Here is a 26,420-nt window from a genome sequence, read left to right on the forward strand (position 1 = left end):
CTAGTTGTGGGAGCCTAAGGTTTTAATCCCAACACTTGGGATGCACAGGTAGTAGGTGGATCTTGGTGAGTTTAAGGCTAGGCTGGTGTACAAATTGAGTTCCAGGACAGCCAGGTGATCACACAGAGAAATTTGTCCCCCCACCCCCTCATGTGTATGTGTGTACATTCATATATGGCTAGAGAGATGGCTCTACTGTTTAGAGCACATATATTTTCATCAGCCTCTGTCTCCAGCATGCTGAGATTAAACATGTATTCTACCACACATTAATCTGATGTTCAGTTCACATCTCTATGACCTCTGTATCAGTTTCTGCCTCCAGGCTCCTGCCTTGTGTTTCTGCCATGACTTTTCTGGATCTTCTCTGACTTACAGCTGTAAGATGAGATAAATGCTTCCCCCACCCCAAGTCACTTCCAGTCATGATGTTTTATCACAGCAATGGAAGCCCTAACCAGAACAACTGTCTAACAAATACCCAGTAGCAGGAAAGAGAAGCCCAGCCTTGTGAGCTGTTAGACATGGGATTCAGAGAATTTATGCAGGATCTGACCTGAAGGCTTCCTCACTGAGAACTGGCCTTCAGAGTACTGAAAGGTGCTGTGCAAACTGCCAAGGGAGGCCTGAAACCTATAGTTCTACATAGTTCTCACAACTATGAACCACAGCAATGCCCGACATGGCAAGATTTCCCCAGCGTGCTGTAGGGGTACTCATTCTTGGCAGTAACCAATAGCTGTCTAATTGGATGTAAGCCTGCTCAATAGTGGGAAATCATGCCTTGTACTGGACACCCGGACACCTCACTGAGGGCTGTGGATCTTAGAGGAGAACCTGCTACCACACTTTACTAGAGACACCACACTTCTGAACGACATTCCTTTGTTTGTCTCTGGTTTGTTCCAGACAGGGTTTCTCTGTGTAGCCCTGGCTCTCCTGGAACTCGCTAAGTAGACCTAGCTGGCCTCAGACTCAGAGATCTTCTTGCCTCTGTCTCCTGAATGCTGCTATTACAGCGATGTGCCACCACACCCAGCTCCTCACTGCATTCTTGTTACAAACTGATCCTGAGGTGCTCATCCCTAGTGGATACATCTACAGCACGAGTCCTGGATGAAAGGTTCAGGGAACTCTGCAGAAGGAAGGGGAGGAAAGATTGTAAGAGACAGGGGACCAGGAAATCTGCTGTGAGACTGTGTCTCCTAGAAAAGACAAAGAAGCGCCTCCTGTGATATGTCAACAATATGGCTCCCTAAACAAGACCTGAACGAGGACAATATCAACAGACATGCTAACATGGGAGGGGAACTCTAAAGCCCTCCCACCTGACCAAGAATTACAGGCAACTAAGGAATACTGAGAGCAAGAGAATTAGTCTTCCCCAGGGATGAGCCCCTAATTTCTTGTCTAACATGAAGTGGTCAGACCTGAGATCATATACATACAAGCAACATCAAACAGATTCAACAGATTTTATTGTATAGTTTGTGTGTGTGTGTGTGTGTGTGTGTGTGTGTGTGTGTGTAAAGCAAAAGAATCCATGAGTTTGAGAGGAGGAGACTCATGGGAGGTGTTGGAGGGAGGGAAGCAAGGGGAATAATGTAATTATAATGAAAAAACTAAGATGTCTCAATCCTAGGATCCCACCTTTGCATATTCTTAGTTTTACGACATTGTTATCTTCGAACAGAGGAGAGCTACGAGATCCCTTTCCAGACATCAGTTTGGGTCTTTCTGGTTGGGGCGACACAAAAGAAAGACCATCCTACTTGGAGAATACAAGCATGCATGTATGTGTGGGAGTGCACGTGTGTACATGTGTGCATGTGTGTCTGTGTGTAGGAAAGCCTGGTGTTCAACAAGCAGGCCGGGTGTTCAAGATCCCAGCCTAGAGCCAGGTGCTCAGACCCGGGCAGACCCGGCTTTTTGGTTGCTTCTAACATCAGAAGAGTAGGGCTGGAGAGATGGCTCAGTGGTTAAGAGCATTTCCAGAGGTCCTGAGTTCAATGGCCAGCAACCATCTGTAGTGGGGTCCAATGTTCTCTTCTGATATGTCTGAAGACAACAACTACAGTGTACTCACATAGATAACATAAAATGAACATTAAAAACAAACAAACAAACAAACAAACAAACCTACCATCAGGAGAGCAGACCCAGAAGGAGGTCCCAGTAGGCAGGAGTGGATCCAAAGACTGGGACAGTGAGCTGGGTCTTGGACTAAGGAAAGGGGGCTGTTTACCTCCTGAGCAGCAGCAAGAAAGTACTGTGCTGTGGCTGTTCCAGGGGCGTTCTGCTGTGGCCCGCCCACCACCTGCCACTCCAGCCAGCTCTCTCAAGGCTACTGTGAGGGACCAGGACTCCCTACCTACACCACCTGTCCTCTGATAGTGTGAGGATCAGAGCAATCTGATACCTGTGACTCTATCAGAACAGGTATAACAATCACATACAGACAGATGCAGGCAAGCAACACTAGGCAGACCATTAGGGTGTCTGAGCAGCCAATCCTCGCTGGGGTGATTTTGTTTTTATCTGGTTTGGCTGTTGCATTGCAAAGTGGGAAGGAGATGGGGACCCTGGAAACATTGTAGAGAAGGTTCTCTAGCACCAGCAGATCCCCAAGCATGTTTTCTTTATGCTGTGAAAGTCTTAGGTCTCGCCCGCTTCCTATGCTAATTAACTATTATTCCTGGGCTCATGCAGTTCTCCTGCCTGAATCCAAGGTTGGCTAGGATTACAGGCCTGTGTGACCCCACCCAGATGTGTTGTTTGTTTTTAAAGATTTATTTTATGTATGAGCGTACACTGTTGTTCTCTTCAGACACACCAGAAGAGGGCATCGGATCCCATTACACATGGTTGTGAGACACCATGTAGTTGCTGGGAATTGAACTCAGGACCTCTGGAAGAACAGTCCAGTGCTCTTAACCTCTGAGCCATCTCTCCAGCCTTTTGCTTTGTTTTGTTTTGTTTTGTTTTGTTTTCTCCTTGCATTAGCCAGAGTTCTCTAGAGGAACATAACCAAGAAGATGTTTGGAAAAGAAGGGTATAGTTCATTCCAAGGGGTTGTCGTCCTGTTTCTTCACAGCATGGGAAGACCTAGGATCTGCCACCTGAAATCTGGGAGCCCAAGATAAAGCCTGTGGTATCAATTCCACATGAACCTGAAGGATCACAGGCTCAAGGACACAGAATATCCACAGGCCAGGCACAGGGATGTAGATGTCCAGTTTACAGAAAGTGGATCTTCTTCTTCCTTTCTGGCTCCTGATGGATGGGCGATCTCCCGTATTGTACAGAGGAACTATCAGTCTGGGTGCTGGTTCGAATGCTTCTTTTTTTGGGACCTTCAGACACTCTAGAATCAATGCTTCCTCAACTACCTGAGTGCGCCTAGCCCAGTCAGGGTCTCGTGTATGATGAACTATTACATGTGTTTTGAGTCCACTGTGTCAGTGTTTCTCCCGTGTCACAGAAAGTGTGTTGTGCATCTGTTGTAGAAGATGACCACACAGTTTCTTCTACTTTCTCATCGAAAACAGTTTGCCTCATGTCCAGTAAGAGCTGAATGTCTGACTAATGGATGTGCAAGGCATGTTTCTCAGCTTGAGAGGTAGCCAATGTACAGGTTAAAATCAGTTTCTGCCGTGAACATGACTGATTTTAGGCAGCCATAAGAAACAACCTACCATCTCTGAAGTCCACTGAAGGCAGGGTTGGAGGGTCCCGTGCCACCTTTCTACCTGATAGGCTTTGGTGCTGGGTGCACCTCAAGAAATTGAGTCTGAAATACGATACTTTAATTACGGACCTCCTGACACCTGAAGTCCCTGATAGACATACCCTGAGCAGGGCTGGGCTGGGCATGCAGGAGTTTAATGATGGAATTTCTCTGGGACAGTATCCAGTGTGTCCTTGACATCCACCGACAGCCTCATTCAGCATATCTATAGCTGTGATGCTACAGATGTGAATCCATGTATGGATCCAGGCAGGTGACAGCCTTGTCATAGGACCAAGCCCAACCCACCTGGATGTGAGCAGAGTCCAAGTTGGAAGCCCAGGGGAGGGTGATGGCTGGGGGGATAGGCCACTGTTTTGAATATTGTCACTTATGCTGACTTGTGACCTCAGTACCTATGACCTTTCTGAGAGACAAAAGCCACAGTTCTGTAACTGATGTGGCCAAGGCTAAAGGCATGGATTTGTAGCTCAATGCCATAGGCCCTCCACAGTGGAGATCTCTGAGCTTCTTCCTCTGATGCCTGGGAACATGTGGAGGTGCTAGGACTGGTCTTCCAGCTATCTGCAGCCTGTTACTGCCCAGCCCATGACCCATTGGAAATGTAGTCTATAAAACCTTTCTTTCTAGTCTATTGTAAAGGTTGATTCATTCACTGCATGTCTGTCTCTTTCCTAGTTAGCAACATTTTGTGCAGCTTGGAGCATTTTTGGCACACAGGAGACCCCTCTTCCCATCTCTAACACAGAACACAAACAAACAAAAGGTTAAATAAAAATAAAAGGAACTGGGGGCTGGAGAGATGGCTCAGTGGTTAAGAGCACTGACTGCTCTTCCAGAGGTCCTGAGTTCAATTCCCAGCAACAACATGGTGGCTCACAACCATCTGTACTGGGATCTGATGCCCTCTTCTGGTGTGTCTGAAGTTAGCGACAGTGTACTCACATACATAAAATAAATAAATAAATCTTAAAAAATAAATAAATAAATAAATAAATAAATAAATAAATAAATGGAATCACTCTGGAGCCAGGTATGGTGGGGCATTCCTTGTAATTTATGATGGTGGGTGGGCATTGGGGGATGGGTTGGAGATGGGGGTAGGAACAGAGAAGGGTTAGGAGTTCAAGACCAACCTTGTATTATGGATTTGATAGGTCAGCCTGGGTTACAGGAGGACAGGAAATTTATCTCAAAGACAAAAATAAAGCACAAAAAGAGCAAGGGAAAGCTGCCTCTCATATGAGGTCTGTGACAGCAGCTCAGCTGTGATTCCAGTCTCTTGGAACCTTGTTTTGGGATACTGGGAGTGGGGTGTATGTTTCTCCTGTGTGCCTCTGTGTACAAGACAGCGATCCAGGCCCTGGGGAGGTTTACTCAAACACTGTGAGGTTGAGGATGGGCATGGCTGTCGATTATGGTGCATCCTCAGTTCAAGGATACTTGGAGACCAGTGCCGAAGTCACGTGACCCAGAAACTTGTCCAAGGAGGCATGCATCTCACAGCTGAAGTCGCCAGGATAGTGCCGGGCCAGAGTCACCAACAGACAGTGGCTGAAGAACTGAAGAAAGAGAACCGCCCCGCCTTACATTTATATCTCCCCAACACAGAGCCTTGAAGGATCCCGCATCTCCAGCAAGCGCGGGTGCAGCTCAGACACAGCGCTCACCTGAAAATTAGCAGGGTCCACGCGGAGCTTGTGCGCATGTAGATCGCTGAGAGCAGACAGAGAACCAGGCAGGTCGTCCAGGTGGTGGGCAGCGAGACTCAGTGCATCGGCCACTTTTTGGGCATGGGCTTTAACCTGGCTAGAGCCTGGCTTCAGGTCCAAGTGTGGGAAGTAGGTTTTGGTGGAGGGGAAAGCCACGAAGGTCCTGTGGAAAGAATGAGGGTTGGGCGCATCCGGAGAGCCCGCCTTCGCCCCGCAGTCCATTGGAACGTGAGCTCGAGGGCGCACCTCTCCAAGGCCTCGGTCGCGTAGACTCCGACATTGCTGCCCATCTTCTTCCAGAGCGCGAGGACCAGCTGGCGATCGGCCTGGGACAGAGCCATCTTCACTGAACTGTGTCCTCGCGCACTGAGCCCTGACTGCTTTCAAAGACGGCCCGAAACCCAAGAAGCAGCCAGGGGGCGCTGCATCGTTTCAGGTTGCCTAGGTGTTCTCAGATTCTGGTTCAGCCTTGACATGCAGCCCTCTGTCTCCCTGGGCTCTCTCTCCAAGTCTTACATTTTATAGTATTTACTGTATGGCAACAAATATGTACTATCGGATTACAATGGTATTTAGTGTCCATTTGGCACTGTCTGCTTATCTTGCCACCTGAGTCCTTAGGAAATTTCATAGCCTTTCCTTTCTTACCCGTTATTGAAAAGGATTGTATCTTCTTGGTGTACTTGTCCTTGGAGGAGCCCATACACATACTTGGAACTATCTTTTTATTTCCTGGAGCACGTCTCTTTTCCTGAAATATCACATAGTTAAACCTACATTTAAGGGGGGATAGAGAGTTGTCTCAGCAGTTAAGGGCACTAACTGCTCTTCCAGAGTACCTGGCTTAGATTCCCAGCACCCACGTGCCTGCTCACAATTGTCTTTAACTTCAGGTCCAGTGGATCCAAAGCCTTCTTCTGTCCTCCACACTCATGCAAGTGATGCACAGATATCCATGCAGTCAAAACACCCACACATGTGAAATAAGCTGAAAGAGATTTAAATCTACATTAAAAACCCCTTTTAATCTGGGTCTTGTGGCACAGGTACAAATTAATCCTAGCACTCAGGAGGCAGATGCAAAACAATCTCTGTGAATTCAGGACCATCCTGGCCTATGTATTGAATTCCAGGCCAGCAGAGCTACATAATGAGACCCCGATTCTGCCTAAACCACTCCACACAAAAATCCCTTTAATAAATTCCAACTCTAAGGCCTGGAGAGATGGCTCAGTGGTTAAGAGCACTTGAATGCTCTTCCGGGGGTCCTGAGTTCAATTCCCAGCAATTACATGGTGGCTCACAACCGTCTGTAATGGAATCTGATGCTCTCTTCTGGTGTGTCTGAAGACAGCTACAGTGTACTCACATACTTAAATAAATAATTCTTTAAAAAAGTAAATTCCAACTCTGTTTCAAAAAAATATTCTTGTCAGAGCTGTGAGAATTAAGTGGATGAGAAATTTATGACTGGATCATAGGGCAAATTCCAGTGGGGACAATGACCTTATGGGTACCTATTATATATCTCGATGATGACAGCAAGAATTGATGATATACTCTCAGTGAGTATAGCATTACTACATTAAAGATTCTGTTCTTATTTACTTGTGTGTATATGTGTGACTATGCTTTAGCTCCCAAGTTCTGGAACTAGAGGTATGTGGCACAAACCCCTGTGCATGTTAGCCATCTTTGATGTGTACATGCCGGTGACATCACGTTCATCCATAATGTTGGGCAATCTTGACTACTACCCATTTCCAGAACCTTTACTCACCAAAAGAGAACCTCTGGTCCACTAGCCATAACCATCCATCCCCTGCCCAAAGGCCCTGTCAACCAGGAGGCTGCTTGCCATACCTATAGATTTGCCCATTTTTGATGATTTACAAACACAAAGCCATACACTGTACGACCTTTGTTCTGTTGGTTTCTTCCACTTGACATTTTTTAAAAACGGCTCATCAACATTGTATACGAGATTTACTCTTTGCTGTCAATAGCCAAAGAATATTCTCTTGTGGCAATACATGCACCTCAGTTAGTAGAACGCTTGTCTAGTTGTGTGTGTGTGTGTGTGTGTGTGTGTACATATACAACCCTGAGTTCAGTTCCCAAGCACTGCATAAACTGGACATGAAGGCACATATCTGAAATCTCAGTTCTCAGTGAGTAGAAGCAAGAAGATCAAGAGTTCCAGGGCATCCTTGGCTATGTAAAATATTTATTTCAGGCCAGCCTGGGCTACATGAAGCCTTATCTGAAAGAAGGAAAGAAAGAAAGAAAGAAAGAAAGAAAGAAAGAAAGAAAGAAAGAAAGAAAGACAGGAAAAGCAGGCATTTTTGTATGAGCTACCTGTTGCCTACCCACATGCTCATGTGATGCCTATTTTTAGTTGTTTGTCTAGTAGATCCCACACTGAAGTACACGAGGAATTAAAGACTTCACTACCTGACAGGCCTGTGATAGGGATCCTCAAAAGATGATTTTTAGCCGGGCGGTGGTGGCGCATGCCTTTAATCCCAGCACTTGGGAGGCAGAGGCAGGTGGATTTCTGAGTTCAAGAGTTTGAGGCTAGCCTGGTCTACAGGGTGAGTTCCAGGACAGCCAGTGCTACACAGAGAAACCCTGTCTCGAAAAAAACCAAAACCAAAACCAAAAAAAAAAAAAAAGATGATTTTTTTGGCTTGGGAAGAAAAGACACGGCTGTCAGTGGAGGGCTTGGGATGGACTGATGCTCAGACTCAGAAGGCATATATGTGTGTGGGGATGCAGTTATGCCTTTTGGCTCTAAACTTTGTCTTTACTGCCCCATGGCTAAACGGGCTAGAGGCTTCCCCACACCAAACATGACAGACACCATCGCAGATGCAGAGAACCAGGCACACAGGCTTCTTCCTACTCAGGCTTTATTGAAAGACCAAGAGGTACAGGTGCAAGGGAGGGAAGAAGGGCGTGGCCAGAGGGCAAGCTCCAGGAGGCCTCTTAACGGTACTTGGAGGTCAGCACGGTGCTCACAGTGGCAAAGAATTTGTCCAGAGAGGCGTGCATCCCGGGGGTGAAATCGGCAGGGTGGTGGTTAGCCAGGGTCACCAGCAGGCAGTGGCTCAGGAGCTGCGGGGACAGGACCAGTCAGTCCATAATAGTAGACACTCTGCTCCCCTTCCTGGAACCACTGTGTTCCCTGCCCTGGGTACGAGGACCCCAAGCCCTCCCTACAGGTCCCAGATACTTCCTGCCAGGTCCTAGAACACACCTTGAAGTTGACGGGATCCACACGCAGCTTGTGGGCGTGCAGGTCGCTCAGATCAGACAGGGCACCGGGCAGGTCATCCAGGTGGCCTACGGCCTTGGTCAGCGCATCAGCGACCTTCTTGCCATGAGCCTGGACCTGGGATGAGCCGTGGCTCACATCAAAGTGAGGGAAGTAGGTCTTGGTGGTAGGGAAGCCAGCGAACATCCTGTGAGAAAGTGACAGGAGAAGGTGAGGTCACAGAAAAGCATAATTAGGAGCTGAGCGCCAAGTCTGTTTTGGATCCTGTGATCCTTACAGAACAAGGTCCTGGTCTCACCTTTCTAGGGCCTCCGCGCCATATTCAGCACCATGGCCACCAATCTTCCCCCAGGCATTCTTGATGTTGGTTTTGTCTTGCTCAGAAAGCACCATGATTTCTTCCTGAGTCTTTCAGAATCAGAAGTGTGTTGGACGTACAGCAAGTTGGATTTATATGCCTGGGACGTCTAGGACACGCCCTTGATGTAGCCCTCATTGGCTGGCTTGTGCTAGCTCTGCCCAGTAACACTTGCAAGGCTCCTCCGCCCACCGCGGAGAGTCTGGGGTTGGATCTGCCTCCCCTGGGTGCAGGGAAGTCTTATCACTTACCCACATGCTTCTTACTCCTTCCTGTGTCTCCAGTGATGAGTGTTTGGGAAGAAGTTAGGATCTCCCTGTTTTCTGGGCAGAGAAGCAAGTCGCTCAAACCAAATTCAACAGTACCCACCCCTACCCCATTCCCCTCCTCCCGCTGGGTCCCAGTTTCACTCTCCCCTTCCTAGCCCACACCCTGTTTCTGGCCCCAGCCCCATGATCTGAGAACCCTGGTTCTGAGAAAAAGAATGATAAGGTGCTAGTGACCCACAGAGGAGCTCTCTCCCTGTCCTGTCTCCCCCCTTCCCTCTCTCCTCCTCTCTGACCACTCTTCCTCCCCTGCTCCTCCTTTCTTTTCTTTTCCCTCTTTCTCCTTTCCTCCTTTTGTGTGACCAGGCCTTGTTCTAGTTTTCAGGCTGGCCTGGAATCCTTTAGCTCAAGTGACTCCTTGCTCAGCCTTCTGGGGACAGGGAGCTGCAGGAGCAGGCCACCAAACTCTTCCTAAAGACTTGCATCTTAGCTGCCCAGTGTTGCCATGGCTGAATAAGGAGAGGCTGAGGGCTGGTTTTGGTGTCACACATGGGCAGTCTCAGGTTCTGGCAGGCTGAGGCAGGAGCATCGCTTGAGCCTAGGAGTTTAAGGTCAGCCTCTGCAAAGAGAGACCCCCCATCTTTAGGACAGAAGCAAACAATAACAGCCGCTGGGTTGTAAGTGAGTAGCAGAATGTTCACTTTGCATAAGGAAGGCTCTGGCTTCAGTCCCCAGCACTGCAAAAATAAATGAGCAGTAAGTGCAAGAGGTAGCTGTCCTCTTGCAAAGTCCTGGGCTCAGTTCTAACTTCCTCGACTTGGGGGGGAGGGAGACATCAGAGGGACCAACCTCTTAACTGAGATAAAATAAAAAAATGTGTCTGGGGAATCTAAATGGCTATCCATTTCTTCTTTGTCATCTCCCCTTCTCTCTCTCTCTCTCTCTCTCTCTCTCTCTCTCTCTCTTCCTCCTCCTCCTCCTCCTCCCCCTCCTCACCCTCTCTCTCTCCTTTCCTTTCTTTTCTCACTTTCCCCCTCTTCTCCTTTCCCTCTTCTCTGATCCCCTCTTTTATTCTTGGTTTGGGTATTTATACAGACTCTTCCTAAAGACTTGCATCTGGTCTTTATGTCCCACATCATGGTGGTCAGACTTGAACTTTCTTTTTCTTCTTTGTGTTTTCATTGATCTTGAACTTCTGATCTTACTGCTTCTGCCTCTCTGATTTGGGTTTACAGTTGTGCACTGAAACCCTTAACTTAGTTTACTTCAAGGCTGAGCTTGCCCCTGAATTACTTATTAGTATGGAACTGTAGCTCCATTTCTATGTTAGCTGGGACCATTACCCTGAAGATTTGTTTTGCTTTGCTCTATGTTTAGCTGGTTTGGGTTAATTCAATGATATTTTAGCGGAGGTGGCACATCTTAGGACTTTTCTCCTCAATCTGCTAAGAGAAACAGCCTGGAAAGCCAGGCCTTTCCCAAGGTATAGGAATTTTCCTGCTGTTCCCAGCTGCCCTATTGCAGCTGCAGAAAAGTCCTTCGGTCCAAATAGTAGAACCAGGGTTAAAGCTGATAAGCTAGACCTCAAAGACCTCAGAGACCTGACACAGAGACCTGACACAGAGACCTCAGACAGGTTGCCACTCAGACAGATTTTATTCAGGACTTGCAGGTGTGGAATGGAAAGAGGGCCTGGGAGGGCAGGTGTTCTGTCCCTAAGGTTCTGGTTTAATAACCTTAGCCACAGGTCCCCCAAAAATGTCCAGAGAGAAGCCGTGTCTGGAGTGACTTCATCTGGTTGGAGTTTGACATCATCAGATGCTATGGAAAGAGGTATTGCTGGCCATTTGTCAGGGACAGCAGAGAGCTCCTACGTTCATTTTCTGGAATTCTGAGACCTCCACCCCTTTATCATTCTGAGCCCTGCCTTCTTGCTGCCTTTGAAGTCAGCCTGGGACACACACAGCTGGAGGACATGTAGTTCACTCAGAGCTCACAAGAGCGTGGGGAAATTGTTCATTTGGTTCACTTCATGGTGTAGCTCATGGGCTGCCTTTTTGCCTTGGGTTCTTGACTTAGAGTCAGAGTTCTGGTTGTAGTTGGTTGAGGTGGGTCCTGAGGAAATTCCTGAACATCCTATGAAGAGAAGCAGTGGTGGCCGGTAAAAGGGACTGGGGAAGGTTGGGGCAAGTACAGTTAGGGACTGCAAACAGGACTGAGGGGTAGAGTTTGCTGTTCAACTCAGGAGTTAAAGCAGGGGAGAAGGCAGGAGAGGACCTCCTAACAATAACCAGCACCATTTCTTTCTACCTTGTCCCAGATAGCCTCAGTGTTGCTACCCCCAACCAAGAGAACCACAGTGGGTTCTTCCTGAGTCTGTGTCTGAACCGATGTGTGGAGGTCAATGCCTGAGCTTGTTGATTTGGCGAGGTGCCTTACTGGGAAAATACAGATGGGTGGGGTCAGGGCTTGATTAAGCTCCCATGGCTGCTTTAATTAAATCTCTCAGTACTGTGCAGGCAAAGTCTAGGTTCTTTTTGCTGTAAACTATCATCCATGTCTTGTGGTTCTTGCACAGTTTCTAGAAACTTCTAAGTGCACAATCCAACCATATGTGGCCCAAACCCAGACTGACTTGGGGAGAGGAATACATGTGAGAGAGTCATTCTTTCCTTCTATCATGGCAGTCTTGGGGGATTCAGCCTTGGTCAGCAGACTTTTACTGGCTTAGCCAATCCACCAGCAGGCAATCTTATATGCCATCTTGTATGGTAGTTTCCCAAGGACTAAAGCTATTCCTTGTACATGTAAACACTGGAGGTATGTGAAGCTTCCCTCCTCCCTCAGCTTAGCTAGTGCTCAGGCTACTCAGGGTTACAGGCCCTTGGCACCAGCTACTGGAGTTCAGGGAGCCATGGCATCCCTTTTCAGACCCGGCATTGTTCCAGACAAGGACTAGTGCTCCCTACACTGATGGGGCGCCTTCCTGGAGACCGAATGTATTCAGTGTTTACAAAGCTCTAGAATCTTGATCCCTTTAGCTTTTGTTCTTTGCCAACAAACCACAGGAGCCCGGTGATTTTTTGCCCCCTAACCAACCTGGGAGTGTGGAGACAGGACTTGGATGAGGACACCTCATGGAAGTGAATCCTAAAGTTTAAGTGTCCAGGTTGGGGTAGGGAGCTACTGTCAGGTTTCTACTGTGTACTGTGACCTCAAAATAAAAATTTAAAACCTAGTATGCTCGCAGTTTTCCACTCTATAGGTCACACAATCAACCAGCTTGTCAATGGGATCTGCCTGCCACATTTGGCCACCAGCAACCCCTAACTCTCCCTGTGCTGTGCAGTTCAGAGAAGGAGGATACCTGCTCTGGGTCAAGGCTTGTTGCAGAGAGAGCATGCTAGGAAGGAACAGTAGTGGAGGCCTGGGCCCACCCAACTCTACCAGGCTTCAGGTTATACACTCGATCCCAGGGGCTTGGTTCCCTATTTGTTTGCAAAAGTCCAGGGGGTTGGCTGCTAGAAGTCCCAACAAAGGAGATGAAGGGAGAATGAAGGCATGAGAAAATGTGTTTGGGGCTGGTATGATGCACCTTGGTGCCAGGTTTGACTTGGAAAAGAATACACTCTCCTGCACCCATCCAAGATCCCCCGGTGCCTCAAGGCACTCCAGGGACATGGGAAGGTAAACCTTTAGTGGGCATTTAAGAATTCTTGGAGATTCTCTGTGGAATACTGAGCTTCTTTGCCCAGCAACAAAGAGGCAACCTCTCTAGCTCTCCAAAAAGTCACACACCATTTTGAAGCCTCTGCCAATTGGTGCGCATAGACCAAGGGCCAGGAACTTAGCAGCATTTCTCTCCCAGCACCAGAGAACTGTCCCCCTCCACCTGCATCTCCACAGTGAACTCACCCTGCAGATGGGAGGCCAGTACCACTCTGGAACATGAGGAGCAGTTATAGGAAGAGAGACGGGTCAGTCATTCAGCCACTGACTCTTCCTGAATGCACCCAGCTATGGGTGGTCCGGATGCTGCCTTACCACACGTCACACACACGTGCCATCTGAGGATTAGCTGCAGCTCCTCTTCTAACTAAGCAGACATTTAACTGTGGGAAATCTTGGTGTTTGTGAATCTGAGCAGTCAGTGAGCAGGTAGGGCAGCCGTGTGCTTCGCCGTAACCTTAGCACGGCCAAGCGCCCGGGAAACCTCAGGTAAGCCTTGTGCCCCACATGGTAAGGCTGGTCCTGTACTACTTCCTGAGGACGACCGGCCATCTCCATGCAAGTAGTAGCTGCTCCCCTGAATGTGCCTGGTGGCAGGCAATCAGGTGCAACGTGGTCACACTCTCAGGTGCTGAGTTTGGCACAGGAGTGGAGTGCTCTAGAGACCTCTATACAGCGCCCCCCTACCCGGCCGGCCTTGAATCGCTGAACTCAGCAGGAACACAGAGCTTGTCCATAGAAACATGCCCAGAGAGAGGCCAAAGGATGGGGTTACTGTCATAGACTCAGTCCTGTGCGTGCGTGCCTTCGCTCTGAACTTGCAGAGCCTGTGATGACTTCTAGGAAGGCAGTTACTGAAAATCCTTTATCCTTTAGGGACAGGGACACCCTCTATCTGGCAAAGTGGTGGAAATTATGACATCAGACTTTGAGGAATTCCTGACACCCACCCACCACACTGTGTGAAGCAATTTGGGAAGGTGAGGAGAACTCGAGCCTCAGGTCTGACCATGGGCTACTCTACTTCCCGCCTGCTGTGACTCTGGGGTTCTCAAAACCCTCCCCCCAACCACCTTAGGGATGTCTTCTAGGCAGTGTGTAACCAGTGTTCCTGCCAACGCCCAGTGCATCCCTGTTTCCCTCCGAGATCGAATACACAGGACCAGTTATTTCCTTCTTCAACCATTTATTGGGGATTCTGGGAAAGACTTGAAGGGAGGGTTCAATGAAGGGGAGGAGAAGAGTCTTAGCTGGTCTTGGGGGTCGTGGCGGTGGTGCTTAGCGGTACTTCTCAGTCAGGATGGAAGACAGGATAGACATGAACTTGTCCCAGGCTTCGTGGACCTCAGGGGTGAAGTCGGCAGGGAAGCGTGCGGCCAGTGTGACCAGCAGACAGTGGGAGAGGAGCTGTGGAGGGAAGAGAAGTTCAGGGCTCAGTGCAGTGGAGACTCAACTGCTTTTTTTCTCATCTCCTTCTCTGCTGACCTCTCCCTCCATTCTCACAAACCCACCTTGAAGTTGACCGGGTCCACACGAAGGATGTAGGCATGCAGCTCACTCAGCTTAGTCAAAGCACTAGAGAGGTTGTCGATGTTTTTAACCGCATCGCCCACAGCAGACAAGATCTTGGAGCCGTGGGCACGCAACTGCTGCGACCCATGATGCAGGTCGAAGTGCGGGAAGTAGGTCTTCGTCTGCGGGTAGCTGCAGAAGAGCCTGGGGGGTCGGGAGAAAGAGCTAGTTTACAAGTGTTGATGAGGGGTAGGGTTAGGACCCTGGCTCTTGCCTTGGGCTCAAATTTTAAGGAGTACGCAAATTTAAAGACCTATCAAACAGAAAACAAAATAGTATTTTACACAATGTTTAAGGAAGTGAAATGAAATGCAAAAAAATGTACATTGAATAATACAAAAAGCATTTGGAGAGATGGCTCAGTGGTTAGGAGCACTTACTGCCCAAAAGAGAACTAAAAACTCCGTAAGGAACAAGGGGAACGGATGCCTCTAGCATCCACTGCCACCTATGTGCGCTCTCTCTCTCTCTCTCTCTCTCTCTCTCTCTCTCTCTCTCTCTCTCACACACACACACACACACACACACACACACACACAGAGTGCTGTTTCCTGTTGCACTAGGCTCCCCATGCAAGGCCCTGTATCTATGTATCTACTCTCTGCCTGTAGCTCATTCATTCTTATTCATTCAATAAATACCCAGGAGCCACACGGAAGACTCTGGTGAGGTCTGTGAATGCCAGCTCACCTCCTCTCTAGCAGCTTGGCTGCCCTCCTGGACCCCCTCCTCATGAGTGGTGAACTCTCAGTCCTCTCCATGTTTTCCTCACTGCCTCTGTCTTTACTGTCCTGACCACATCGTCCTCATGACCGACTCCTCCTCAGTGGCTTCTCCTCACTAACTGTTCTGTGTCACTTCAGTCTTACCGATCCCTCTTACTCAAGCCTTGGTGCCTGGACTTACCTCTCCAGAGTCTCAGTGCCGATGGGCTCGGCCTGAGGAGCCATCTTCTCCCACATGGACATGATGATAGCTCTCTCGTTCTTCATCAGAGACATGGTAGCAGTGGTGAGGGCTGGAGGCTGTGCTGGAGCTGAATGCACTCGAGACTGGCCTGATGGTGCTAGTTCCCAGTGTCTCCGTATATATACATGGTCGGGGGCCCTGTCAGGCTGTGGCCACTGGTTAGGAGAGGGGAGGGGGCTTGCAGGGTGGATCCTGTTATCAGAGCCAGCAACAATGAGAATCATGGCCTGGTGGGACTGTAAGGGAAAGTGCTATCACTCCTGCCCAGCCCCCCCCACCCCATGGCCTTAGAAGGGGTGTTGGTCTTAGTCCTACACAGAATCCTGGAGAGATAGGGGCCCAGCCATGTCAAGAGGTCATTCCTGTGTCCAGATCTGCACTGTCCTTTCTCATTTCAGAATCACAAATTGTGCCATCCCTGTCACCTAATTTCCATGACTCTTGGGTTCCCTCCAAGGAAGCAGTAGTCCCTCTTGATCAGCACTGAGGGGAGATCATGGAAGTCTGATCCCACCAGGAGGAAGTGACGGGTCAACAAAAGAAAACAGTCTGCAGCATAGCCCTCCATACCGACCAGCGTCCAATGAAATGCATGATTCTATTAGTTTTATCTTAACATGAAGTTAGGTTGATTTGCTTATTGTCCCGGTCTGACACATATGTAGATCTATGTGGCTCCGCCATCCCATAAACTCCACAGCCACCCATCTGAAGCCCTCATCTTCCTCTTGCTCCTAACTTAAGTCGTGCTGATTCACCCTTCTCAAAAATGTGTGTAACTAGAATCATGTAGTATTGTATCCTTTTAAGACTGATTTCTTTCCCCTTGCGTACTATTCTGTAGATCCATCTGCTTCTGTATTTATCAGTAGTTGGCTACTTTTTATTTTGTGGTATGAATATATAGCAGTTTATCCTTCACCCACATTCATACGAAAGGTCTCTGCATGAGCTTACAATTCTATTTCTCTATATCCATGTCTGTCGATACATCTATATGTAAGAGTAGAATTCCTGGCATACACAAACTGTATATTTAACCTTATAAGGAATTGTCAAACCGTTTTCACAAGTGTCTTTACTGTTTTATATTCCTATGTATCAATGCCAGCGTTTTTGAATCTTAGCAGTTTGATAGGTAAATATTGAGGTAGCATTGTGACTGAAAATTGCATTTTTCCAATGGCCAGTGATGGAAGATCTCTCTGTGTGCCTATTTGCCATCCTTGGTATTGTCTCTGCTCAAGCACTTTGTCCACCTATAGAAGGCACCTTGTACACATTTCAACCGGGCCATTTTCTTACTAGTGACTAACAGGCATTCTGTGTATAATCTGGATGCATTTTGGGGGGGGTGTCAGATATGTTATTTGCAAATACCTTCTACTAGGTTTACAGTTTCAGTTCATCTTTACTCTTCTCATGTATCATTTATTTATTTTGTGTGTGAAGGGCACACATGTGCACATGTGTGGAGGTCAGAGGACTACCACCTCACGCTGTTAAGCTTGGTTTGAAGAGCCTCTACCCACTGTGGTGTCTCGTCCAGCCCTCAGTTCATCCTAATAGTCCTTTTTATAGAGTCAACGTTTTAATTTGGATCAAGTCTAATTAATCAAGCTTCTATTTTGGAACTCATTCTTTTGGGGTGGACTTAGTGGTAATTGATTTTAATGCCAGCACACAGAGTTAGAGGCATCTCGGTGAGCCTGAGGGCAACCTGGTCTACATAACAAGTTCCAGGTCAGCCAGGGCTTCAGAGTGAGACCCTATCTCAAAATTAAATTAAGTGGAAGAAAGAATCCCTGTTCTCTTTCTCGATTCAAGGTCTTACTGTGCAGCATTGGCTGTCCTGGAACTTGCTATGTAGACCAGGCTGGCTCTTTTAGACCTACCTGTTTCTACTTCCCTCTTGCTGGGGTTAAAGGCATAGGTCATCATGCTCAGCTTAAGAAAGAATTCTTTTTAAAGTCATACCTAAAAATTCACTGGCTAACCACAAAACACAAAGATTATTATCTATATTTTCTTCTAAAAGTTTTATGTTTGTTTTATGTTTGCATAGGTGATTCATTCTGAGAGATATTTTTTGTACAAAGTGTGAGGGTTAGGCCCATGCTAATTTTTTTTCTTTTCTTTTCTTTTTTTTTTGTCCACAGATGTCTGTTCCACTGTCAATTGTTACAAAGGCTCTAGTGTCTCCATTAAATTCACTTCTCACACTGATTGGCAATAAATGGTTATACAGGGGACAGGGGATATGTGCTTGCTTAGCATGTGTGGGGCTCTGAATTCTATCCTCAGCTGTACCCTCCCCCACCCCATGGTAATTAGCTGTCTCTTCTCTGCATCTTGGCCAAGACAGAGTATAAACATTAATTAGCCATATTTTCATTGCATTTTAATTATTTATTGTGCCATAGCATACAACTGGAGGTCAGAGGATACCTTTCCAGGACCTGTTCTTGTCTTCAGCCATGTAGATTCTAGGGATGGAACTCTGGGTAACAGGTACGGCAGCAAGGGCCTTTACCCACTGAGCCATCTTGCTAACCCATATTTTTATAAGACAGTTTCTCAACTCTAGTCTGTCCCACTGATTTACAATCCACATTTAGCCACAATAACACTACCTTGATTACTATAGCTTCAAGGCTCAAAGTTGAGTAATATCCTGCAGAATGAGAGAAGTAATCTTTGTTTACTAATTGATATTTATTTATTTATTTATTTCGAGACAGGGTTTCTCTGTGTAGCACTGGCTGTTACTTGGTTTTTTGAGACAGGGTTTCTCTTTGTAGCCTTGTCTGTCTTGGAACTCATTCTGTAGACCAGGCTGGCCTCAAACTCACAGGATCTAGCTGCCTCTGCCTCTGCCTCTACCTCTGCCTCTGCCTCCTGAGTTCTGGGATTAATTGTATGAGCCACCACTGCTTGGCATCCAAATTATGCTTTTAAACTTGGGAGGGCAGGGTGGAGAGATGGCTCAGTGATTAAGGGCACTGATTGCTCTTCCAGAGAACCTGGGTTCAAATCCCAGCATCCACATGGCAGCTCACAACTGTCTATAAGTCCAAGATCCAACACTCCCACATAGACATACATGCAGATGAAACACCGATGAACATAAAATAAAGGTAAATGAATTTTTAAAAATTATAAACAGAAAGAGAGAAGTAATTGTAAAAGGGGCAAAATATTTAACCAGCAGTATTGTCACTTTTAAAAACTGACTTCTTTTACTCAGCATGATACTCTTATTGATTCTTCATTGTGTCAGTTGGTTCCTTTGTGTTTATTCTTTTATTTATATTTATTATTTTTATTTACGTGTGTGTGCTCATGTGTGTGCATGCGTGAGTGCATGTGTGTGTGTATGTGTGTGATTGTATGCCATGTGTTGGAGTGGCTGCAAAAGCCTGACAACACCAAATCCCTTGGAGTTCAGAGTTACAGGTGAGCCACCTGATATGGGTGCTAAAAACCAAACTTGGATCCTCTTGAAGATTAGCAAGTGCTCTTAAGGGCTGAACCATCTCTCCTGTCCCCCTTTTTTATTTGTCCATGTGAATGTACAACTGTTTATCTTTTTATTAGCTAATGAATTTTTGACTATTTCTCCAAATGAGATAAACAACACCAGACACGATGATGATTGTCTGTGATCCCAACCTTTGAGAGGCAAAGTCATGTAGATTGTCACACATTGGGGGCTGGGCTACATAGTAATTTCTGCAAGCTAACCTGAGTTATGGTGTGAGACATTGGATCAAAAACAAACAGACAGATGCTGTACATATACTACTTCATAGCTACTAGAGCGCCCATAATTAAAAAGACAAGATAAAGCCAGGGTGGTGGTGCAGGACTTTAGTCTTAGCACTTGGGAAGCAGAGGTAGGCAGATCTCTGAGGAGTTCCAGGCCAGTCTAGTCTGCAGAATGAGTTCCAAGACAGCCAGAGCGACACAGAGAAACCCTGTCTTGAAAGACAAACAAACAAGCTTACACAAATAGACAAAATAAAAGTGCTAGAGAAGATGTAAAGACATTGCAATCTGGATAAGATGCAACGGGAAAAGAGAAAATGGTACACTGGGAAGCAGTTTGGTAGTTCCTCAAAAGGTTAAAGGCAGTGAGTGTGCAGAGTGTGATCCAGCACTTTGGAGGTGGAGGCAGGAAGATATTGGTTAGCTTGAAACCAACCTGGTCTACGTAAGGAGTTCTAGGACAGCCAGGGCTATCCTACATAGAAAGATCCTGTCCCTAAATAAATAGATAAATAAGTGGACAGTTAGATGGATGGACAGTCAGCCAGATAGATAAAAGTTAAAGGTGGTCTTGCCATATGATATTGTCATATTTGCATCACTACATATACACTCAGGAGAAATGAAACATGGGAGTGTGTTCATAGCAAGAGCATCACTGTGTGTTGTTTCTTTCAAATACAACAGTCATTCTCTTTTGATGGTTTAGAATAGCCAATAAACCACAGGAAGATAGTTCTTTAAGCCTCTCTTGAAACCATCAGCTCTAGTGTAACCAACTGCGGGCCTTCAGTCAGGGCCATTGCAACAATGTTATCCATCATGCTCTGAGACGGAAAAAACCCCAAACGTCCTTTCTTCTCCCTCCCTCCTCTCCCCACCACAACTCTGACGGGGTCTCATGTATCCCAGGCAGCCATGGATGATCCTGGACTTCTGCTTCTTTTGCCTCTACCTCCTGAGTGTTCGGATTGCAGGCGTGTATTGTCACAATCACTTTGTGTGGTGCTAGGGACTGAAGCCAGAGTTTCGTGCATGTTAGTCAAGCGCTTGCCCAACTGAGCCGAGTGCCCGATCCTGTCACACGATTTTCAACATTAGAAAAAGAATGGGGGAGGGGTGGTTGGGGTGGGAACTTTTCCAAATGATGGTCAATTTGCATTTCTGCTGGTGGTGTGAGTTTCCCCCCCCAACATCTGGCACAGCTAGTCTTAGTGTCCTTTCATTTAGCCTTTCTGGTCAGGATGAAGTGATTCTCTTGTGGTTTCCATTTCCGTTCCCACTGGTAAGTGAGGCTGTGCACCTTTTCACGACTTCACTGGCTACTGGATTTCCTCTTTCTGAAGTATCTAGAGGTTTATTTTTCTATTGTGCTGGTCTTATTGATGTGTCAGAATTTGAAAATAGTATGGATATAATTTCTTTGTCAATTTTACATATTTTATCTCCTCCCAACTCTGTAGTGTGTAGTGCCTACCCTAGCACTGGAAATCAAATCCCGAGCCTTGTTTGTGCTAAGCAGACACTTTACACTGAGATAGATCTCCAACACTGCCTTATTCTGATCAGTAATGGTGAACAGTTTGTAATTTTTTGTTTGTTTGTTTTGAGAGACAGGGGTTCTCTGTGTAGCCCTGAATGTCCTGGAACTACTAGCTCTGTAGACCAGACTAGCCTCAAACTCACAGAGATCTGCCTGCCTCTGCCTGGAATTGAAGATGTGAGCCACCACTGCTTGGCAAGTTTGTAATCTTAAACTTAGGAGTGGTGACATATGGTTGTAATACCTTCCAGTTGTGGAGGTTGAAGCAGGAGGATTGTTGTGAGTTTGCTGTCAGGCTGAGCTACATAGCATGTCCCAGGTCAGCCAGGGTGACAAAGACCTTGTCTCAAAGAAGAAAAGAAACAAAGAAGTTTGTAGTTTCAATGCAGTTAACTAGTAAATTTGCTGACCTGCTGGAAAAATGACACACCCTTCTATTGAGATACCCTGAGGTTGGAAACAGCCTAGATGTCCATCAGTATATGACAGACAAATTATAGTTATGATAGTTCTGTACAATGAGACACTATCCAGTCTTAAAAATGGAGTGATGATACAGACCACAGCAAGGATAGACCTTGGAAACATTATATAAAGTGAGAGACACAGAGTCCCAGAGATATGCACTGTGATTCGATGGACAGCGAAGGTTCAGAACAGGCAGATCTATCGATGCACACAGAGAGTGGGTCATGGTTATCAGACTGGAGTGAGGGGGATAGGGATCTGGTGCTTAGAGGGAGATCCCTTTTCAAGGGGGCAAACCAGAGAGTGATGGTTGTATACTATTCTGAATGTACAAATGCTACTCAACTCTTTACTTATAAAATGTTGGGGCTGGAGAGATGGCTCAGTGGTTAAGAGCACTGACTGCTCTTCCAGAGGTCCTGAGTTCAAATCCCAGCAACCACATGGTGGCTCACAACCATCTGTAATGAGATTTGATGCCCTCTTCTGGTGTGTCTGAAGACAGCTACAGTGTACTCATAAATAAAATAAGTAAATCTTTAAAAAAAAAAATAAAATAAAATGTTATGCCAGTATTTTTGTATTTAAAAAATAAGTTTCACTTTATTTACTATTTTTTTTGGGGGGGAGGAGCATTGTTGCATGCCATGGCACACATGTGAAGGTCAGAGTGCAACCTGTGGGAGTTGGCTCTCTCTACCGTGTTGCTTCCTGGGATTGGACTCAGGCTGTCAGACTTTGTAGCAAGTACCTTTACCCATAAGCTATCTAGCTTACATAACTGGCCCTGTTTCTGTCCCTACCCCCACTCCCACCCATTGGCTTTTGGATTGAGGTCTTGCTTCCCTGGAACTTCTTGCTACACAGCTCACACTGTATTAAACTTGCAGCAACTCTCCTGTCTTTGCCTCCTGAGTGTTAGAGGCATCTACTGTTCCTGGTACCTTTTTGTATTTTGAGACATCCCTACTACGTAGTCCAGACTAGCTCAGAACTCATTGTGAAGCCAAAGGACTCAAAATCATCAGGTCGTGCTTCACCTTCTGGAGTTCTGGGGTTGATCTGTGCGCATCTGTGCCGCCAGGCCTTGCTGCTTATGTTGTCTTTCTATTTATTCAATTTTCTTTGATTTTTGGATAGACATGGTTTTGTGTATCTAGAGCTAGCCTCAAGCTCAATATATAGCCAAGGATGATAAAACCAGAATATAAAATATATAAAATAAAGTAAAATAGAGAGTAGCTGGGTGCAGTGGTGTATACCTTTAATCCCAGCACTCAGTGGGCAGAGGTGGGTGGATCTCTGTGAGTTCCAGGGCAGCCAGGACTACATAGAGAAACTCTGTTTCAAAACAAAACAAAACAAAACAAAACAAAACAAAACAAAACAAAACAAAACAGGATAAAAGCAAGCCCAAATGTCAGGATTAAGGGAGAGTTTAAGAACATTTTTTTTAAAGCTTTGCAGTGCCATTCTCTGTTTGCACTGGATTCTTTTGTGTGACATAGATCGATGACATTTATCAAGTGTTTTCTAAGTTCCTCACATGGCACCAAACTCTCTGTTTTGCATCCTCAACCCTCAAGCCACTCTGTAAGAGCAGTTCTGCCATCGGTGGGGTTTTGTTTTGTTTTAAGGTAAGGGCATAGTCACTCAAGGAGATTATAAACAGTGCCTGTGGTTCTCACAGAGGAGGGAAGTAGCTGAACTATTTGCTGTGGGCTGGGATGCTGACTGGGTAGGGGCCATCTTGGCTTCTCAATCCATGGACACAAAGAGCCCAGACCTGTGTGGAGCCCAGGATGCTGGAGCCACTGATCTATAGTCAGAACTGCAAGCTCCAGGCACGTTTTGAATTTGAGTAGTTTGACTCAGATGAGGTCTGTCTGCTCAATCAAGTAGAAGAGACCTGACTGGGGGCCTGTAGATACCTCAAGAAAGGTGACCATGGCAGGCAAATTAACCTTGTCCGTTCAGTTTCACCGGTTAAACCTTTCTGATGAAGTACCCTCAGCTGCTTCAGTGTGATGAAGGGTCATCTCTAGCCACAGGATTCAGGACAGGGCAGAGAGTTTAAAACTATTCCTCTTGCTGTTGTAGATGAGTGGCTCTTTCCTGGAGGGGAACACTCAGTGGAGAAGGTGGCTCCCAGATAAGTGTCTGTGAGCCCCACCCAGCCCTTGGCCTGAGCGAGTGACAGAACAGATAAGGCCTGGCATCCATATGGCTTCCTACTCTGCTAGAGGGAGACCGTGGGGGTGGGGAACAAGCGTCCAAAGTTCCAGTTTCCAAAAGTCTACCTCTTCTGCAGAGCAGGTTTTGAATTCACATTTGAAGTGAGGCCTCGCTTCTGTGAGACTTTAACACTAGAGTCTGAGGCTATGCCCTGCAGAGCTCAGGCTGGCCCTGCTACTTCACAACAGCTTCAAATCCAGCTTCTGGTGGGGAAACTAGGGTGCCCAGTGGAGTCCACTTATCCACAAGGCCACGGTGTGGCCCTAGGTTTTGGTTTCTATAACAGCTGATGGTATTTCTTCACAATGATGTGGACACCTTGGGGGTTGAGGTTAGTTAGTCCTGAGGTCCCCTATCCAGTGCTCTCAGACCCTGGCTAGGAAACACATGACTGTGATAAAGGCTTGCAAAATGAGTCAGAGGGTACCATCCCTTTCACTACACACATCCAAACCATCAAAGGGCAAACATAAGTGCAATTCTCAGACACTGGCAAATAATCAAATGGTACCTTCTTTCTCATTAAGTAATAGTTGGGGGCGAGGGGGGATGAAATACGACTATTTTCCTTTCTTTGTAAAGTTTGGAAGCATTATTGTTACGTGATGCGCAGACTGGTACGATCCCGACCACTGCTCCTGCCTTTCTCGTATTAAGTTTATACGTTCTGGTTAAATCAAGTGTATGACTTTAAACTGCACACAGACTCCCTCTGAGACAGCCAAGCGGTCCTGCCTGCGCAATCGGCCTTTCGGGCATGCGCGGGGGCTGTGGCGCGCCGCTCCGCGAAATCTCGCGAGAGTGAGCGCCGTGGCCCATGCGCCGGCTTCCTCTGTGTCCCTGCGGGCCCGGCGCCTGCCTTCTGCTTCTGCCCACTGTCGGTGTTCCCCACGCGAGTTCCCCTCAGGCGCACGCCGGGCTCCCGCAGGATGGGGGACAATACCAGCCCCATCAGCGTGATCCTGGTGAGCTCGGGCAGCAGGGGCAATAAGCTGCTCTTCAGGTACCCCTTCCAGAGGAGCCAGGAGCACCCGGCGTCCCAGACAAGTAAGTGGCGCCTGGCGGCCACTCGCCCTGCCACGCGCAGTGCACAGCGCGGCGGCGGCGGCGGAGGAAAGGGGCCGCGGCACGACTCGAGTCTCCAGCCGTGAAATTAAAAAAAAAAATGCGTAAGAATTGCCGGCTCCAGGAGTGGTGCACATCCCAGCGCTCCGGACGCGGAGGCCGGGGTATTGCCATGAGCCCAAGACTAGCCTTTTCTCCAAACAAACCCAGAAAGACACAGGTTTTACACGCACAGACACGCATTTATGTTATTTTAGAAAATATAAGTGACTATAAGTTCTGAAGTTGTCCCTGAACTCTGGTCCATGCCCACTGTGGGGATAACTGCTCACCATCTTGATAATCATCCCTCCTCTACATAAACTCCGAAAGTGTACCCACCGAAAAATAAATTACAGCGTCACCCCTCCCCCCAGCCCCTCAAAGAATCGCAGGATGCTCGGTTTTTATGTTGTAGCATCTGCCTTGAAGATTCTTGGAGTTACTGAGCACACACCCCTGTCTAGTCGAAGGACGCTGCTGCATGGGATCATGCATAGCCTTCCTCTGTGTGTGAACATTGTTCTTAAAGCTTGCTAATATACAAAGGGTTTTAAGTTACAAAAACAAAGTTGGTATGGTGCTCTCAGGACCTTATCCCCCTAAAGGGCAGCTACCTTTATCACTTTCCAAACCTTCTGTTTATACACAAGCATAAGTACACATATTCCAAATACAAATGGAAATACACTACCCATTTTCCTTCCTTTCTGTTATTATTATTAAAGAATTTCTTTTTTTGAAACAGAGTTTCTCTGTGTAGTCCCAACTGTCCCTGAGTTTGCTCTGTAACCAAGCTGGGCTACTCAGATCCACCTGCCTCTGCCTCCCTGAGTGTTGGGGATTAAAGACATGCCACCACTGAAAGGTCTGTTTGCTCATTTTCCTTTGTATTTTGTGTCTACGTCTTGAACAGGTTCAACCCTACTCTGAGACAGGGTTTCTCTGTGTCACCCTGGCTGTCCTGGAACTCACTCTGTAGACCAGGCTGACCTCAAACTCAGAGTTGCCTGTCTCTCCTCCCAAGTGCTGGGACTAAAGGTGCCGGCCACCACTGTCAGCCACCTCATTCTTTTTGATGGCTGCAAGGAACTCCATGAGATGAACAATTTATTCATCCAGCCCTCTGTTAAGGACAGTTTTTTCAGTCTTTTCGGGCTGCACAGATGGTTTGTTATTTGCTCTGCCAGCATGAGACCCTCGCTGTGGAGTTCCCAGCACCTATGTAAAAAGCCTGGCATGACTGTGGTGTGTGTAATGCTATCACTGACTGATAGAGATGGGCTGATCCCAAGAGCTCCCTGGCCAGCCAGCCTAGCCTGAAGGGTAAGCTTCTGATTCAGTGAGAGACCCCATCTTGAGGCAGTAAGGTAAAGATAAAGGAGGACACTCACACTGTGCTCTGGCCTTTACCTGCACTTGTAGGCTGTGTACCCATCCCTCAGCACCACCACTACCACCAACAGAAACTGTACCAGCTGTGCATGTCCTTTCTGGACAGTATTCTTCTGTAGAATATCTGTAGGAATAAACCAATCTTGAGTCATGCGGTTGAATCTGAGGGCCTATGATCATGTTTTAAACAGATTAAGTTTTAATCTTTATTAGTCTGTTGACAAGAAGCTGTATCTGATAGTTTTATTGTGTGAGGAGTTATTGAGAGCAAGCATG

The 26,420-nt window shown here is 47.0% G+C and overlaps 4 protein-coding genes and 1 non-coding gene across 6 annotated transcripts in view; 1 reads left to right on the top strand and 4 right to left on the bottom strand.

Annotated features, from left to right (window-relative positions):
- Nucleotides 1–4,794: 4,794 nt before the first annotated feature.
- Nucleotides 4,795–5,851, bottom strand: Hbq1 (hemoglobin subunit theta 1). The gene is made up of 3 exons (XM_028756434.1): nt 5,707–5,851; nt 5,419–5,623; nt 4,795–5,310 (listed from the first exon to the last, which is right to left on the bottom strand). The coding sequence occupies exons 1-3, from the start codon at nt 5,799–5,801 to the stop codon at nt 5,182–5,184; spliced, it is 429 nt and encodes a 142-aa protein (XP_028612267.1). The 5' UTR covers nt 5,802–5,851; the 3' UTR covers nt 4,795–5,181.
- A 2,504-nt stretch (nt 5,852–8,355) lies between these two features.
- Nucleotides 8,356–9,171, bottom strand: LOC114611696 (hemoglobin subunit alpha). The gene is made up of 3 exons (XM_028756432.1): nt 9,036–9,171; nt 8,720–8,924; nt 8,356–8,577 (listed from the first exon to the last, which is right to left on the bottom strand). Exons 1-3 carry the CDS (start codon nt 9,128–9,130, stop codon nt 8,449–8,451), a joined length of 429 nt encoding a protein of 142 aa, XP_028612265.1. The 5' UTR covers nt 9,131–9,171; the 3' UTR covers nt 8,356–8,448.
- A 5,088-nt stretch (nt 9,172–14,259) lies between these two features.
- Nucleotides 14,260–15,718, bottom strand: Hbz (hemoglobin subunit zeta). The gene is made up of 3 exons (XM_028756448.1): nt 15,569–15,718; nt 14,602–14,806; nt 14,260–14,497 (listed from the first exon to the last, which is right to left on the bottom strand). The coding sequence occupies exons 1-3, from the start codon at nt 15,661–15,663 to the stop codon at nt 14,369–14,371; spliced, it is 429 nt and encodes a 142-aa protein (XP_028612281.1). The 5' UTR covers nt 15,664–15,718; the 3' UTR covers nt 14,260–14,368.
- Nucleotides 15,719–20,062: 4,344 nt separating this feature from the next.
- LOC114611781 lies at nt 20,063–20,202 on the bottom strand. The gene has a single exon (XR_003709890.1). It is a non-coding gene; the product is annotated as a small nucleolar RNA SNORA2/SNORA34 family (small nucleolar RNA).
- Nucleotides 20,203–24,492: 4,290 nt separating this feature from the next.
- Nprl3 (NPR3 like, GATOR1 complex subunit) overlaps nt 24,493–26,420 on the top strand; it is a 38,630-nt gene continuing 36,702 nt past the window's right edge. The window contains exon 1 of one of the 2 annotated variants that reach the window (XM_028756445.1): nt 24,493–24,692. In XM_028756445.1, the coding sequence (XP_028612278.1) occupies nt 24,575–24,692 (118 nt within the window). In that variant the 5' untranslated portion in view covers nt 24,493–24,574. The remainder of the gene's footprint in view (nt 24,693–26,420) is intronic. The other variant, XM_028756446.1, reaches the window with a different exon arrangement.

Source organism: Grammomys surdaster, unplaced genomic scaffold (genome assembly GCF_004785775.1).
Source record: "Grammomys surdaster isolate TR1022 unplaced genomic scaffold, NIH_TR_1.0 126121, whole genome shotgun sequence".
In the NCBI taxonomy this organism is placed as follows: Eukaryota; Metazoa; Chordata; class Mammalia; order Rodentia; family Muridae; genus Grammomys; species Grammomys surdaster.

Bases quoted from the DNA above. Each gene is read 5' to 3' on its own strand.
- Hbq1 (XM_028756434.1), bottom strand. From the start codon at position 5,801: ATGGCTCTGTCCCAGGCCGATCGCCAGCTGGTCCTCGCGCTCTGGAAG. The intron at 5,624-5,706 runs GTGCGCCCTCGA...TTCTTTCCACAG, and splicing joins GCGACCGAGGCCTTGGAGAG to GACCTTCGTGGCTTTCCCCT. The intron at 5,311-5,418 runs GTGAGCGCTGTG...CTCTTTCTTCAG, and splicing joins TGGACCCTGCTAATTTTCAG to TTCTTCAGCCACTGTCTGTT.
- Hbz (XM_028756448.1), bottom strand. From the start codon at position 15,663: ATGTCTCTGATGAAGAACGAGAGAGCTATCATCATGTCCATGTGGGAG. The intron at 14,807-15,568 runs GTAAGTCCAGGC...CCGACCCCCCAG, and splicing joins GGCACTGAGACTCTGGAGAG to GCTCTTCTGCAGCTACCCGC. The intron at 14,498-14,601 runs GTGGGTTTGTGA...TTCCCTCCACAG, and splicing joins TGGACCCGGTCAACTTCAAG to CTCCTCTCCCACTGTCTGCT.
- LOC114611696 (XM_028756432.1), bottom strand. From the start codon at position 9,130: ATGGTGCTTTCTGAGCAAGACAAAACCAACATCAAGAATGCCTGGGGG. The intron at 8,925-9,035 runs GTGAGACCAGGA...ACTTTCTCACAG, and splicing joins GGCGCGGAGGCCCTAGAAAG to GATGTTCGCTGGCTTCCCTA. The intron at 8,578-8,719 runs GTGTGTTCTAGG...CTGTCCCCGCAG, and splicing joins TGGATCCCGTCAACTTCAAG to CTCCTGAGCCACTGCCTGCT.